This window comes from Hyperolius riggenbachi, chromosome 4 (genome assembly GCF_040937935.1).
Source record: "Hyperolius riggenbachi isolate aHypRig1 chromosome 4, aHypRig1.pri, whole genome shotgun sequence".
Lineage (NCBI taxonomy): Eukaryota > Metazoa > Chordata > Amphibia > Anura > Hyperoliidae > Hyperolius > Hyperolius riggenbachi.
In genome coordinates this window covers 192,881,691-192,898,201 of record NC_090649.1, presented here as the reverse complement: position 1 = coordinate 192,898,201, position 16,511 = coordinate 192,881,691, and the positions used below count along the sequence as shown (strand labels likewise).

Here is a 16,511-nt window from a genome sequence, read left to right as displayed (position 1 = left end):
AGATTAGTAGCAAAGAAAATATTCTCATATTTTTATTTTCAGTTATATAGTGTGTTTTATAACATTGCATCATTCTTTAATATTTGAAGTTTACGTACTACTCCACATTCTAAATGATTTTTCTGAGCTGTCTTGTGAACTGTTGACCTGTTCTCTGGCAGAGAAAGAGAAAATTCTTCACTGACAGTTCAGATAATAAACTTCAGAAGACAGTCCTCTCTGCGAAAATCTTAGAACTTAATTGGCTTTTTTTGCATAGAGATAACAACTGGAGTTTCTTAACTCTTCCTGTACTGGAAACAATTAGACTTATGTCTCTGATCCTAATGTTTAATTTCTTAGCTGTACTACACATACAAATCATTATATCATAATTTTTTTTTCGCTTCAGTGTCTCTGTAAAGAGACTCTGAATTCACGTTTTTAACTTCTATTTATGTTAAGCACTATAGCTAGTGCTAAAACGCTGCATCCCCATGCCAGAACGAGGGGTTTATACCCCCCAAATCACAGGGCAAAATCCACGACTTTCTTGGTTGTGAATTTTGCTACTCATGGAGCCAGAGCTTTGAGCTGCAGCTCTGCCTCTATTTGCGTCAATCTGCCTGCGGATCTCTGCCTCTCCCCCGCCCCTTTCAGTGAAGGAAGATTGTGAGGGGCGGGGAGAGGCGGCGATCAGCGGGGATTGATGCGCGAAGAGGCAGAGCTACAGCCCTAAGCTCAGCCTCAAGCAGGAAGCGCTCCCCGCAATTAGACAAGGGGATTTGGGGGTATAAACCCCTCGTTTTGCCACAGGGATGCGGCATTTTAGCTTTACATAAATAGAAGTTCAAAACGCAGGTTTAGACTCGCTTCAGAGCCTCTTTAAGACTTTCAACTTACAGAAATACAGTAGAATCTCATTATAGTAAACTCTGATATTGTAAATCTCTGGATATAGTAAACTCAGTCCTCAGGTCCCAGCAAATCTGTATAAATATATAATGTATGAACAATTATGATAGAGTAAACTACTTTTCCTGGTCCCTTGGCATTTACTATAAAGAGATTCTACTGCAGTAACCCTATACATACATTGTGGCCATGGTCTCAGAAAATAGGTTATAAAGGTTTTCAGTTCTTTGCAGCATTGTGCACAGAATAAAAACACAAAGAGCTACTTACAGTTGTTCTCAGTAAAACCACATTGGCTTTCTCCAGAGAAGATGGTACACAATTTGCCCAAACACTCCACTCGGGTTTCCAATAAAACAGCAGCAGAAGAATCCCACCAGATACGATATACCCAATTATGCACAGGATAATCCAAGCAATGCTGATTCTGTAGCCAAAAATTTCCTGGGGACAAAACAGATTGCAAAAACATGTATTCAATATAAATGTTAGTGTAACAAAACTTTTCTACAGTACAGTGGGTCAAACGACTAAATTGCATTTCACACCATCCCGTCTCTGGAAAAACGTAAAAGACCAACAGCAGTTCTCAATTTATAGCTACAACAACCATAATGCTATATCTGGAGCGATACTGGAAGGTGTCAAGCAATTCAGCATCAGTACTTCAATGAATGTAAACTAGAGATGGCCCGAACGGTTCGACCGCGAACTTATTCGCGTGAACTTCGGTGGTTCGCGTTCGCGATCGAACGCGAACTTTATGGCGGTTCGACCATAAATTAGGGTCAACTTTGACCCTCTACATCACAGTCAGCAGGCACATTGTAGCCAATCAGGCTACACTCCTTCCTGGAGCCCCTCCCCCCCTTATAAAAAGCAGGCAGCGTCAGGCATTTCACTCACTCGTGTTCCTGCAGTAATTAGAGAAGGAAGAGCTGCTGCAGACTCACATAGGGAAAGCTTAGTTAGGCTCTTGTAGGCTTGTTAGCTTGCTCCTTGCTTATTCTTATTGCAAAAAAAGCACCCCTCAACAGCTCTTTTGAGAGCTAATCTTGTTCTTGTGATCTATTTTGTGTGTGTGTGTGTGTGTGTGTGTGTGTGTGTGTGTGTGTGTGTGTGTGTGTGTGTGTGTGTGTGTCCCACTTGCATTATATACAGCCCTGTCAGTCAGTCGCAGCTGGCCTTTAGCCCCTTGGTGGTAATTCCTACTGTGCCACTGCCAGGCCCAGCACATTCAGTGACTACCTGTGTGTGTGACAGGCAGCTGCACATTTGTAATCCCAATCTCTGCACCTGTTCACTGTTCAGTGCACCTACCTACCTACCTACGGGAGCGCACGCATTGTTAATACCACCAGTCATTGCACCTGTTCACGGTACCTGTGTGTGTGTGTGACAGGTGCACATTTGTAACACCAATCACTGCATACCCACCTGTTGTTGATCAGTGCACCTACCTACCTACGTGACCGAACGCAGTGTCATTGCACCTGTTCACGGTACGTGTGTGTGTGTGTGTGTGTGTGTGTGTGTGTGTGTGTGTGTGACAGGCAGCTGCACATTTGTAATTCCAATCACTGCACCTGTTCACTGTTCAGTGCACCTACCTACCTACATGAGCGCACGCATTGCTAATACCACCAGTCATTGCACCTTTTCACGGTACCTGTGTGTGTGACAGGTGCACATTTGTAATACCAATTACTGCATACCCACCTGTTGTTGTTCAATGCACCTACCTACCTACATGACTGCATGCAGTGTCATTGCACCTGTGTGACAGGTGCACATTTGTGATACCAATCCCTGCATACCTGTTCACTGCACCTGTGTGACCGCACGCTGTTTAGTATAGCAGTCCGTGCAAACCTGTTAACTGCACCTGTGTGACAGCAGCACATTGTATTGTAATACCAGTCACTGCATACCTTTCACTGCACCTGTGTGACTGCACATTGTATTAGTCAAGTCAGTGCATACCTTTCCTCCAAGACGATCCAGCACAGCTCTTTTAATCAGAAGATTATTTTATTGGATCATAAAAATACAAACATTAAAGCTGCATAGTGGCCACTATGCAGCTTTAATGTTTGTATTTTTATGATCCAATAAAATAATCTTCTGATTAAAAGAGCTGTGCTGGATCGTCTTGGAGGAATTGTACGCTATACCCTGTGGGTACAGGGGTGGATCCGCTGCACGCCTATTCCCCGACATCGCTAGTGTGCGGTCTTACACATCTTTGTGGCTAGTGCATACCTTTCACTTCATCCCCCCCGATATGGACAAAACAGGTAGAGGCAGAGGCATAGGTAGACCCAGAGGCAGGCCACCCGGCAGGTCTGTTTGAGGTCGAGCTGTTGTGATTTTGTGCAGCCCTGGACAACAGTATAGTGTTCAGAAGGCGCGTGCCATCAACCCCAAAGATTGTCAGGTCGTAGTTGACTATTTAAGACAGAACACCTCATCTTCCTCAGCTTCCGCACAGAAGCGTAACATATCTTCCTCCTCCTGCTCTGATTCTGGCACCCCACTTAACACTCAGTCGGCCGCCACCACCAAAGTGCCATCACCCCAGGGCTCAGCGGTAAGGACATTTTTGTGTGTGTCTGCCTCAGATGAGAGCAATGCCATCTATACTCTCTGCCACCAAAAATTGAGCCGTGGAAAGACCAAGACCCGCGTAGGGACAACTTCTTTAAGAAGGCACATGATGAAAAAGCACAAACTGCAATGGGATGACCACCTGAGGAAAAGTAGCACACAAAAGCAAAGCCACACACCGCAGTGGAAGATACCAGGCGGCAATTATTTCTCAAAAAAGGTGATACCCAAACTGCACCATGATGTTGAAAGGCAAGTGGTGTCATCTCTGGCACACAGCATTGGGTCAAGGGTCCATCTGACCACGTGGTCTGCAAAGCACGGTCAGGCCTGCCTGAAGACTAAGTCAGTCCCCACACACAGAATCTCTGCCTGAACTCCGTGTTACTGCCTGCCCCAAGAATAAGTCAGTCCCCACACTGCATCTCTGCCTGCAGGCTGCTTGGCTGCCTTTTCCGCCACCACAAACAGGGTCCAGGACTCCAGGCGGATTCCTGAATTTTTAAGGCCGCTATAATAATTTTTCTGGTGCATGTACATGTCTGCCTAATTTTTCTGGCTGCACTGCAGCTGCAACAACAAAACAAAAGGCATGTACATGTGTCAATTCCCCTTTGTGATCGTTACCTTGCTGCAGTGAAGGGCACGATGAAGCAATGACCGCTGGCTATATGAGTGTGTTGGGGTTGGGGGGCACACCTCCTGACCCAAGAAGATAGATAATAAGGTCATTGCTTCATTGTGGATAGACCAAATTCGATCAGCTGGACACTCAGTCACTGTTGTTCTGTCATTGAGCTACCTCAGCCCGACCATATTGGCTTGAAATCCGCCATGGCCTGCACTCTCGCCATGGTGCGCACCAGTCCAGCACGGCCGTCACTAAACAAACAGATGTTTGCGGACCGGTGCGTTACACAGTGAGTTTGGTGTGTCAGAGTGAAGCAGTATACTAATTGCACTACCTGATTGATGTATACATATGCACGATGTTTTAAAGCACGTTAGGCCTGCAATTTAGCAATAAAATGTGATTTCTGCCCTTAAAACGCTGCTGTGCGTCAAATCTGGATTTTTCCCGGGGACTTTGGGCATGTATCCCACTCCGCCATGCCCCCCTCCAGGTGTTAGACCCCTTGAAACATCTTTTCCATCACTTTTGTGGCCAGCATAAATGTTTCTAGTTTGCAAAGTTCACATCCCCACTGAAGTGCGACTCAAAAGGAGAGGACTGCGCACACCCCTCCCCGCCATCCTACTAGCAAATGTCCAATCCCTCCCTAACAAGCTGGACGAACTGCTTATTCTGCTCGGCAGCAAACATGAACTTGAGGGGTGCACACCGATCCTCTGCTTCACGGAGACCTGGCTGAAAGACAGCATCCCAGAAAACACTCTTCTTCTTCCAGGATACAGCCTCATCCGAGCGGATCGCGATCTGTCCCTATCCGGTAAAAGTAAAGGTGGGGGCATCTGCCTCTACATCAGCACCGCTTGGTGCACAAGCACCACCACCCTGCTCAAATATTGCACTCCGGATGTCGAGCTCCTCATCATAAACTGCAGGCCTGTGTACTCCCCCATAGAGTTCTCCTCCTTCGTCCTGGTCGCGGTCTACATCCCTCCTGACGCCAATACCTCAACTGCCCTCCGCAAGCTATGTGACTCCATCACACGGTGGGAGACATCCCTCCCGGACTCCATTTTCATCATCCTGGGAGATTTCAACAAAGCCAACCTCCGTCAGGAGCTGCCCCGCTACAGACAGCACATAACGTGCCCCACCAGGCAGGCGAACACCCTTGATCACTGCTACACTGTGCTCAAGGATGCATACAAAGCTACTCCATGGGCTGCCCTGGGCAACTCTGACCACTGCCTCATCCACCTGCTCCCCACCTACAGAAGGCAGCTTACGACCACTAAACCAGCCCTAAGGACTGTCAAGAAATGGACAGAGGAAGCGAAGCAGCAACTTCAGGCCTGTTTCGAATGTACCAACTGGTCTACCCTGAAGTCACCTTGTCTGGAGGAATGGGCTGGAAATGTTACATCCTACATCAGCTTCTGCGAGGAGACATGCATCCCAACGAAGACCTTCAAAGTCTTCCCCAACAGCAAGCCGTGGTTCAACGGCAAGCTACACCGGCTCCGGAAACTCAAGGCAGAAGCCCAAAAATCCGGCACCCTTGAAGAGTTCAGAGAGGCCAGGAACACCCTCAACCGTGAACTAAAAGTAGCGAAGAGGAACTACTCAAACAAGCTGCGTCTCAGCCTCCAGTCTAACAATCCACGCGACGTCTGGAAAGGCTTAAGGGCAGCCACTAACCTAAAACCTCCCCCTCAGCACGCACCACCTAGCACAGACCTTGCCGAGCAACTCAGTGAGTTCTATTGCAGATTCGAGAAGAAACCCACCTCACTCGGGACACAAGCAACCCCACCAGAGGGGCCACCGGTCTCAGCTCCGCTACTAGTCCTTGAAGCTGACGTCCTGAAACACCTCCGGAGGCTCAACCCCAGGAAGGCCTCGGGCCCGGACGGCGTGTCATCAAACTGCCTGAAAACCTGCGCAACCCAGCTCACTCCTGTCCTCTCCTCCCTTTTTAGCAAATCACTGAAGGAGGGCAAAGTTCCCGCCTGCCTTAAAAAATCCACGATTATTCCGGTCCCCAAGAAGCCGGGCATCTGTGATCTCAACAACTACAGGCCCGTAGCCCTTACTCCCACTATCATGAAGGTCCTGGAAAGACTGGTCCTCTCTCACCTTAAGCGAGCCACTGACTCCCTCCTGGACCCACTTCAGTTTGCGTACAGGGCAAACAGGTCCATCGAGGACGCCATAAACATTGCTCTGACATACACCGCCGAACACCTCGATGGCCCTGACACCTACGCCAGGATCCTCTTCCTCGACTTCAGCTCGGCCTTCAGTACAATCTGCCCAAACATCCTATACGACAATCTGCTGCAACTCGGTCTTGACCACACTCTGTGCTCCTGGATCAGGGACTTCCTAACAAACAGGACGCAACTGGTGAAGCTTGGCAGCTGCTCCTCACAGGAAAGAACTACAAACACAGGTGCCCCGCAAGGGTGCGTACTGTCCCCAATCCTGTTTTCCCTTTACACTAACAAGTGCACATCAGCTGACAACTCGGTCAAGGTCATTAAATTTGCAGATGACACCACCATCCTGGGGCTTATTGGAAGCGACGGTGAACATGCATACCGGAATGAGATTGAACGTATCTCCAGGTGGTGCAAAGACAACCAGCTTGTACTTAACGCGGCAAAGACAGTTGAGCTGATAGTGGATTTCAGAAGGCTCCCCCACACACTCGACCCAGTCTCCATTGAAGGCACCGACGTCTCCAGGGTGTCGAGTGTCCGCTTTCTAGGTGCCACTATCACCAATGACTTAAAGTGGTCTGAGAACACCACCAAGGTTCAGAAGAAGGCCCAGCAGAGGCTATTCTTCCTGAGGCAGCTGAGGAAATTTGGGATGCCGCGGGAACTGATGACAGCTTTTTACACTGCCACCATTGAGTCTATACTTTGCTCCTCCATAGTCGTATGGTATGCAGGCGCCACTGCGAGCGACAGACTCAAGCTCCAGAGAGTAATAAATACCGCAGAGAGAATCATTGGGTCATCCCTTCCACCTCTGGACCTCCTACACACCTCTAGACTGTGGTCGAGAGCAAATAAAATACGGAACGACCCCTCCCACCCCGGCAGTCGCTACTTTGACCGCCTGCCTTTGGGTCGCCGCTACAGATCCATCCCTACCAAGACCACCAGACATTTAAATACTTTCTTCCCCCAGGCCATCCGCCTGCTGAACTCGAGCTACCACCCTCGCGAAACATGATAGTCTCGCACTGCGGCCCAAATCAAGTGGCACCCTTTATCAAGTTATGCCTGTTATATAATCTCGCTGCTGCTCAAACAATATAGTTGTTATTATTAGTTTTATCTTGCATTCTCTGTCTGTCTATTGTCTAAATGCCCCTTCCACATGTAACAAAGTTTTTTTTCTATGCCGTGTGTAAACTTTTTCTATGCAGTGTGTAAACTTTTCTATGCCGTGTGTACCACAAAAAATTCCGGGTGCGATGCCTGTCGTACTCGGCGAATAAACTGATTCTGATTCTGATTCTGAAGTCTATTGCGGTTCGCGAAAGTTCGTGCAAACCGAACTTTTGTGGAAGTTCGCGTTCGAGGTTCGAGAACCAAAAATCGGAGGTTCGAGCCATCTCTAATGTAAACCAGCACTCTTAGCACCAGTTAGGAATACACTATAAGATTTTTACTCTGTTAAGTAAATGATCAATCTCTCCGTGATGTTGATCATTTGTGATATTTAATGTATTGTACCACTCTATTTGTTCTGTTACTGTTAACTCTGTACTGATCAATGCAGAACAACAAATCAATCCTCAACCACTACTGCCTGTACCTGGTCTAAAAATGAAGCCACAAGCTCGTAGGGTGAACTGCCCTAATTGAGAACAACTAATTTTACTTTGTATTGTCACCTAGTACTCAAGAAGAACAATGTTTATATTTGTTAAAGCAAATCTAAAGTGAAAAATAATGCATAATTGTATGTGTAGTATGGATAATCAATAGATTATCAATAGACCATTAGTAGCAAAGAAAAGAGTCTCATATTTTTATTTTGTTATATGTTTTTTTTTTTTTTTATAACATTGCATCATTCTGTCATATTTGCAGTTTACAAACCCCACTCTGTATTTTAAGCTATAAAACAGAGCAGAGCTAATGTACCTTTGAACTTTGCTGCAGTAGAATCTCCAGCTGTCTCTCACAATGTCAGGAAAACAGGACTGTATTTGACCCAAGTTAGGTCGAATACCTCAGAGAAGCTCTTTTGCATACATAATAACTGACTTATTTTTTAACTCTTCCTGTACTGGAAAACAATATGAGACTCTTTTCTTTGAAACGTATGTGTTATTTCACTACAGAGTACCCAAGCAGCTCAGGGTGACCCAAACCACTAGGAAAGTATAGTTGTACTAAAGCTGTACTAAACATACAATTCATTACCTTATAAGGTTATTTTCACTTCAGCTTTGCTATAATTGCAGATTCAAACTCCTTATGTTTTGCCTACAAACTGTTGTGGGAAAACTTATCGCAAGAAGTTCACGTGAGGAAGCATTAAGCGTACCTACCAACATTGTTGAGTAAAACTGTTTACATAAGAAGGGATGGCCTTAAAGGCAACCTTAATAGAGGTTTCCTTTTAAACAATACCAGTTGTTTGTCAGTCGTGCGGATCTCTTTAGCTGCAGTAGTGGCTGAATCACACACCTGAAACAAGCGTGCAGCTAATCCAGTCTGACTTCAGTCAGAGCACCTGATCTGCATGCTTGTTGAGGGGCTGTTGCTAAAACTATTAGAGACACAGGATTAGAAGGAGAGTCAGGCAATTGGTTTTATTTTAAAAGGAAAAATCCATATCTTGCTCAGTTTAGGTTCCCTTTAAGTCCCTCCAATCCAGGACTAATCAAAAGTTACTAGAAAAATGTAGTTTAGGTATTGTTGCTTATAGTACGCCTGCCATATTAATTTCCTTTTGAACAACACTAAATGCCTGGCAGTCCTGCTGATCTCTTTGGCTGCAGTAGTGTCTGAATCACACTCCTAATACAAGTGGCAAATCCAGTCAGATGTCAGTCAGAAACAGAGTACCTGATCTGGGAGCTTGTGAAGGGTCTATGGCTACAAGTATTGGAGGCCCAGGATCAGTAAGACAGGCAATCTGCATTGTTTAACTACTTGCCGACCGCGCACTCATACCGCGCGTCGGCAAAGTGGCAGCTGCAGGACCAGCGACGCAGATCTGCATCGGCAGCGGCAGGCTAATTAATCAGGAAGCAGCCGCTCGCGCGACCGGCTGCTTCCTGTCAATTCACGGCGGGGGGCTCCATAAATAATCTGCGGGCCCCCGATCGCGGCTCGCAGGCTAAATGTAAACACAAGCGGAAATAATCCGCTTTGTTTACATTTGTACAACACTGCTAACAGTAGCAGCGTTGTACCAGATCAGCGATCCCCGGCCAATCAGCGGCCGGGGATCGCTGTCACATAACAGGCAGGAGCCTGTTAGAGGCTGCACAGGACAGATCCGTTACTTTGCAGCCTCCGATCTCCGGGGAAGGGAGGGAGGAGAGGGAGAGGGGGAATCCTGCGGTGGAGGGGGCTTTGAGGTGCCCCCCCCCCCCTGCCAGCCACACGCAGGCAGGAGCGATCAGACCCCCCCAGCACATCATCCCCCTAGTGGGGAAAAAAGGGGGGCGATCTGGTCGCTCTGCCTGGTGTTTGATCTGTGCTGGGGGCTGTAGAGCCCACCCAGCACAGATCAGCGAAATCAGCGCTGGTCCTTAAGGGGGGACAAAGGCTGGGTCATCAAGTGGTTAAAAAAAAAAGTAAAATGTCAGCCTCCATATCTCTCTCACTTCAGGTGTGCTTTAAGGAGAGGGCCCACCAGTTACTCAAACCAAGGGTTCGTGTACTTCTGCCACACACAAATATATAGCAATAAATGAACAAATATAATTATTGGTACTCATGTCTTGACTTGGACTGTAATCCTCTAATTTTATGAAAAGGGCAAAGACAGTGATAATTATGCAGAAATCTATAGCTCATGAACTCAAAAGCTGAAAAATTATAATGCATGTGTTTTTGTCTAATATTTAAAAGCATATGTAATATTATTTGCACATGAATGCCCTGTTTACCCTAGAATTCTATCTAGCTATAACCAATCTTCTGGTTCACTGACACTGCCAAGTTGAATAATCAGTTTCATCCTTTCAGCTCGTTCAACCTGTCTACATAAAGATCAGCTGTGTGATAATGCCAACTTATTGTGCAATGACTGGGCAAGCAGACGGCAGTGCTCTCTGGCAGATGAGCAAAAATAATAAAACTAGCCCAGCACAATTACTAATTCCAAGACAGTGTTCACATATGCATGTGTTTAGCTACTTGGCTGGAGTTCTAAAATAAACAAGTTGAGTTTTGTTTACACTGCCATTTCATACTACGAAAGCAATAAAATGAATGGAAAATATAAAACAGATATTAATCTTCTCCCTGTCTTTGCATACGTTTTCACAGACCACTCTGGATATCTCCCTCATCCCAAAAACATAGTAGTATATTATTATATGATATATAAAAAAAACAGCACCAGTAAATCCAGACAGACGACTTCAAATGTTAGAACTTCACACTGATTTGTGCCCACCACCAATCACAAAGAGGCTTACCCTGCTCAAAGGACCCGAATTACAAGGTCACAAGTGCTTGTATGGAGTAGTTTCTAGGAATCCTCAGATCTCACTCTGCATAGCCCATTTAAAGGTTCAGAAAGATCTTCTCAGTCTCTGAACAAGCTATGCACAATGAGGAGTCCTAGGAACTACCCCATGTATGCAGGGGCGCCTCTAGCCCTTTTGTCACTCCAGGCAAGAAAACACGTGCCGCCCCCCTCTCCCCCCCCCAAAAAAAAAATGTTAAAAATCAATATGGGCCTGAGTTTCCTCCTGTAACACAGTTAGTTACACAGTGTCTTTTAAAAGTAATTAGACAACATTCTCCCATCCCCTAGAAAGGTACGCACACGTTTCTTTTGGTTCCCAAAATGCCAAGTGCTGCAACTATAACTCCAAAATATCAAATGCACTCACACTGTACACACACATCACAATCACTGCTGGAACCATGGAAAGGGATGCCAGCAGCAGAGACGACACTGGCATTGGTGTCACCCAGTGCGGTAACAGCTGATACTGTACAAATTGGAGGTAACAGGGATCAGCACACAATGCAGCTAGTTTACTATCAGTACAGGCACAGAGTAATCGTTTATACTGTACATACTGGAGGCAGCAGAGATCAGCACACACTGCAGCTAGTTTACTATCAGTAAAGGGACAGAGTAACAGTTTATACTGTATATACTGGAGGTAGCAGAGATCAACACATACTGCAGCTAGTTTACTATCAGTACAGGCACAGAGTAACAGCTTAACCTCCTGAGGACTGCAGTGCTAAACCCGCCTAGTGACCAGGCCATTTTTAGTAAAATAGGCCACTGCAGCTTTAAGGCCAAGCTGCAGGGCCGCACAACACAGCACACAAGTGATTCCCCCTCCCCTTTTTCTCCCCACCAACAGAGCTCTCTGTTGGTGGGGTCTGATCGCTCCCCCCATGTTTATTTATTTTTTCATAAATATTGTTGTTGTTGTTTTTTTTAATAAAAAACCCTGTTTCTTTAATTTTCTTCCCTCCCTCCCTCCCCATAGCCAGCCAATTACGGCGATCGGCTGTCATAGGCTTCTGCCCATGAGAGCCGATCGCTCTTTTGTCCCCCAGAGGGACAGCCGTGTGACACGGCTGTACCCAGTACAGCACTGCTGCCGATCGCAGCGCTGTACATGCAAATAGACGGTGATCACGCCGTCTAACAGTCTCCCGAGCGGCAATAGCCGCTCGGAGACTAAAGGCGGGGCGGAACTCCGCCCCCAAGCAGGAGATGCGCGCGCAGCTTGCGCGCGATCTCCTGCATAAGCTGGCCCCAGGACTTTACGCCAATCTGCGTTAGGCGGTCCTGGGGCAGCCACGCCCATCGGCGTGACGCGGTCGGCAAGAGGTTATACTGTACATACTGGAGGCAGCAGAGATCAGCACACACTGCAGCTAGTTTACTATCAGTACAGGCACAGAGTAACCCTTATACAGTACAGTGTGAGAAAGCAGAAATCCGCACACGCTACAGCTAGTTTAATATCAGTACAGGCACAGAGTAATAGCTAATACTGTACACAGAAATCAGCACACACTTCAGCTAGTTTACTATCAGTAAAGGGACAGAGTAACAGCATATACTGTACAAACTGGAGGTAACAGGGATCAACACACACTGCAGCTAGTTTACTATCAGCACATGTACACAGTAACAGCTTGTACTGTACATATTGGAGGTAGCAGAGATCAGCACAAGCTGCAGCTAGTTTACTATCAGTACAGGCACAGAGTAACAGCTTAAACTGTACATACTGGGGGCAGCAGAGATCAGAAGACACTGCAGCTACTATACTATCAGTACAGGTTCAGAGTAATAGCTTATACTGTACAAACTGGAGGTAACAGAGATCAGCACACACTGCAGCTAGTTTACTATCAGTACAGGCACAGAGTAACAGCTTATACTGTACATACTGGAGGTAGTAGAGATCAGCACACGCTGCAGCTAGTTTACTATCAGTACATTCACATACTGTACATACTGGAGGCAGCAGAGATCCGCACACGCTGCAGCTAGTTTACTATCAGTGCAGGCACAGAGTAACAGCTTATACTGTACATACTGGAGGCAGCAGAGATCAGCACACGCTGCAGCTAGTTTACGATCAGTACAGGCATAGAGTAACAGCTTATACTGTACATACTGGAGGCAGCAGAGATCAGCACACGCTGCAGCTAGTTTACTATCAGTACAGGCATAGAGTAACAGCTTATACTGTACATACTGGAGGTAGCAGAGATCAGCACACACTGCAGCTAGTTTACTATCAGTACAGGCACAGAGTAACAGCTTATACTGTACATACTGGAGGTAGCAGAGATCAGCACACACTGCAGCTAGTTTACTATCAGTACAGGCATAGAGTAACAGTTTATACATCAAATTCTGTTGTTCTTTAAAGTTTACCTGAGGGTAAAAAGTATAAAAGACAATATTCTTATCTAGATGATGTTTAAGCTCTCCTGACACCTCCAAGGTCTTTACTGTTCTCCCCCCACCCCACATAGCATTTGTAGCTCTGGCTGGTCCAGTCAGAGCCTGGAACATGCACAGTCCACTCCATTTGCACTCTCTGTACGCACTCCCGAATGGCTGTCCACAACAGCTGTGGTCAAGAGTATCCTAAACAAACCAAACGATCGGAACTGTGTTTGCACAGGAAGATCCTGGTGATGGCTGCTACATGCTTCCGTGTGGGAGTGCGCACAGAGAGGCTGCGCTGCTGCATGGATGGACTGTGGCCTGGACATCCAGAGTGGAAATTGCATCAGCAAGATGGAGGGAAACCCGGACATAGTAAAGAGCCTGTAAGTGTAAGGATAGCCTATACATCCTCCAATCCAGGTACAGAATATCTTTTAACTCCCCTTTTCCCTCAGGTCTTTTTTTTCTTAATTTAATAAGGGTGTTGGTGAGAGAATGAGGGGTAAGAGTGCTGGGGGAGGGGGATTATTTAAAATCAGATTTGATTCAGGGTGCAGGTGGAGTAGTTTATTCAGGGTTGGCAAAAAGTGTGAGAATAGGCTGACACTTATTTTGGTGCATAGAGAAAAGGGACTGCTGGAATCCTGCAGATTGGGCAGGGTGGAAAGATGTTGAGACATAGGGGTGATGCAGAGGGGATGGAGAGGTAGTGACTGAGTGTTACTCACTTCTGGATTGTCCTGCTCTGCTCTCTTCTATGACATGTGGGAGGGTGGAGCTGAGCTCGATGTAGCTGGCAGCATGGATCCTCTCCCCCAGCTGCCCAATGTGCACCATTATAATGAAGGCAGAGGGGCGGAGCTAAAGACGTCTGTGGGCGGGGCTTATGATGCGGCCAGCCATACAAGAATCCTCTTGGCTTTCCCCCAGCTGCCTGCTGTACAGTGAATTGTGGGGATAGCAGAGGGAAGAAGAGAACTCACACAAATGTCTGGAGGCGAGGCAGGCTGACCAGTGATTACACAGACTACATAGTGTAGCTCTCTGTGTCCCATGCTGATGCGATGACCCAAACGTCCGGCGGGGGGGCGGAGTTACAGAGCCAGGAGCAGTACATTGTATGTACTGTGTCTGTGGCTGCTTGGGAAGAGCTAGGGGCGGGACAGAGCATGCTGGCTGCTTTTCTATTAGCCGGGGGCGGAGCCGGCCTGCAGCAAGGAAACAGGAGCCTTCAAGCGCAGCTCTCTGCTCCGTGCTGGGCAATTAAAGGGCAATTAAAAATGTGTTATTGTAGCAGCAGGTGGCGCCTTACTACAGACATGCCGCCTAAGGCAGCTGCTTGTAGTGCCTGTGCCTCCAGGCGCCCCTGCATGTATGTGCTTGTAACCTTGTAATTCAGGTCCTTTGATTTGGGTAAGCTTCTGTGTGATTGGTGGCGGGCATGAATTTGTGTGACGAACTCACATAAGGGACTTGATTCACTAAGACAAATAGCATGCCTTATCAAAGTTAACACGCCTTATCAGAGTAGCATATGAACCCACAGTTCTTGGGCTAGACTCCGAAACACTGCTACTGCCTACTGAGTGTGTCCTTGTGGCTGCAAGTCAAGTGCTTTGAATCCACGAGGAGAAAAGCGCAATATAAAATGTTATTAGTCCTGTCCTGTCTACATGGGTTCCACTAGTGGGTAGATAGGTCTCGGCTAAAGGAGAGAAGAGATAGCCTGGTCTGCTTCTCTCTGCTGTTGTTCTTTACAGTTCTGAGCCAAGCTGATCATGGAGTTTAAAGATGACATTCAGCAGGACAGGGAGACCTAACAGTGAGTGAGGGATACTTGTGTGATGTATGCATATGTATGGACTATGTGTGTTTGCATTTTGTGTGCTCTGTACAGTATGTATGGCTGTGCTGTTTTGGGATCTGAGGGCTCATGCACACTTATAATCCACATATGAATGCATTGTCCCTCACTCTCCTTGTGCCTTTGTACTCTAGAAAATGAACTCATTTCAGTTGCAAACAGCCCAGAAAAGAGCTGAGTATTACATCTGTAAAAATGCATCCTGTCGTGGTAATGGGGATAGAAACAGGGGCGTCGCTAGCCCTGTTTTGGGGGGGCACGTGCCCCCAATCTATCCTGGGGTGCCACGGATCTCCGCCCGGCCCCCTCTGGCAGCGGCTCCCTCCAGCCGCCGCCGCCGCGTCACTCAGACCTCAGAATCAGGCGGCGAGCCGGCGACCAATCGTGCGGTCGCTAGGACCCAGCGCCCGCACTGATATGCGGAAGTGACATCACTTCCGCATATCGAGCGGGTGCGTCCAGCGCCCGCTCTTACTGGTCAGGTCGCCGCTGATCCTGAGGTCTGCTACAAGGTAAGGGGGGTGGGGGGGAGCAGCGGCGGCGGCGGGGGGGCCTCCCTGGCACTCACTCACTCCCTAAAGGGGCTCCCTGGCACTCACTCACTCCCTAAAGGGGCTCCCTGGCACTCACTCACTCCCTAAAGGGGCTCCCTGGCACTCACTCACTCCCTAAAGGGGCTCCCTGTCACTCACTCACTCCCTAAAGGGCCTCCATGTCACTCACTCACTCACTCCCTAAAGGGGCTCCCTGTCACTCACTCACTCCCTAAAGGGGCTCCCTGTCACTCACTCACTCCCTAAAGGGGCTCCCTGGCACTCACTCACTCCCTAAAGGGGCTCCCTGTCACTCACTCACTCCCTAAAGGGGCTCCCTGTCACTCACTCACTCCCTAAAGGGGCTCCCCCTGGCACTCACTCACTCCCTAAAGGGGCTCCCCCTGGCACTCACTCACTCCCTAAAGGGGCTCCCCCTGGCACTCACTCACTCCCTAAAGGGGCTCCCCCTGGCACTCACTCACTCCCTAAAGGGGCTCCCTGGCACTCACTCACTCCCTAAAGGGGCTCCCTGGCACTCACTCACTCCCAAAAGGGGCTCCTGGCACTCACTCACTCCCTAAAGGGGCTCCCTGGCACTCACTCACTCCCTAAAGGGGCTCCCTGGCACTCACTCACTCCCTAAAGGGGCTCCCCCTGGCACTCACTCACTCCCTAAAGGGGCTCCCTGTCACTCACTATCGGGGTCCCTGTCACTCACTACCTAACTGGAGGCGCCTGTCACTCACTACTTAAAGTGGGGGCTACCATATTAAGGGGGGATTCTGCCTATTATGTGAAATGCTGTCTATTTATGTGCCTCATGACTGCTGAATTT

At 47.7% G+C, this 16,511-nt stretch overlaps 1 protein-coding gene across 2 annotated transcripts in view; it reads right to left on the bottom strand.

Annotated features, from left to right (window-relative positions):
- Positions 1–16,511, bottom strand: part of LOC137571672 (probable cation-transporting ATPase 13A4) — a 134,589-nt gene that overhangs the window by 94,971 nt on the left and 23,107 nt on the right. For both annotated transcript variants that reach the window (XM_068281168.1, XM_068281169.1), the window contains exon 2: positions 1,165–1,338. In XM_068281168.1, the coding sequence (XP_068137269.1) occupies positions 1,165–1,338 (174 nt within the window). The remainder of the gene's footprint in view (positions 1–1,164; positions 1,339–16,511) is intronic.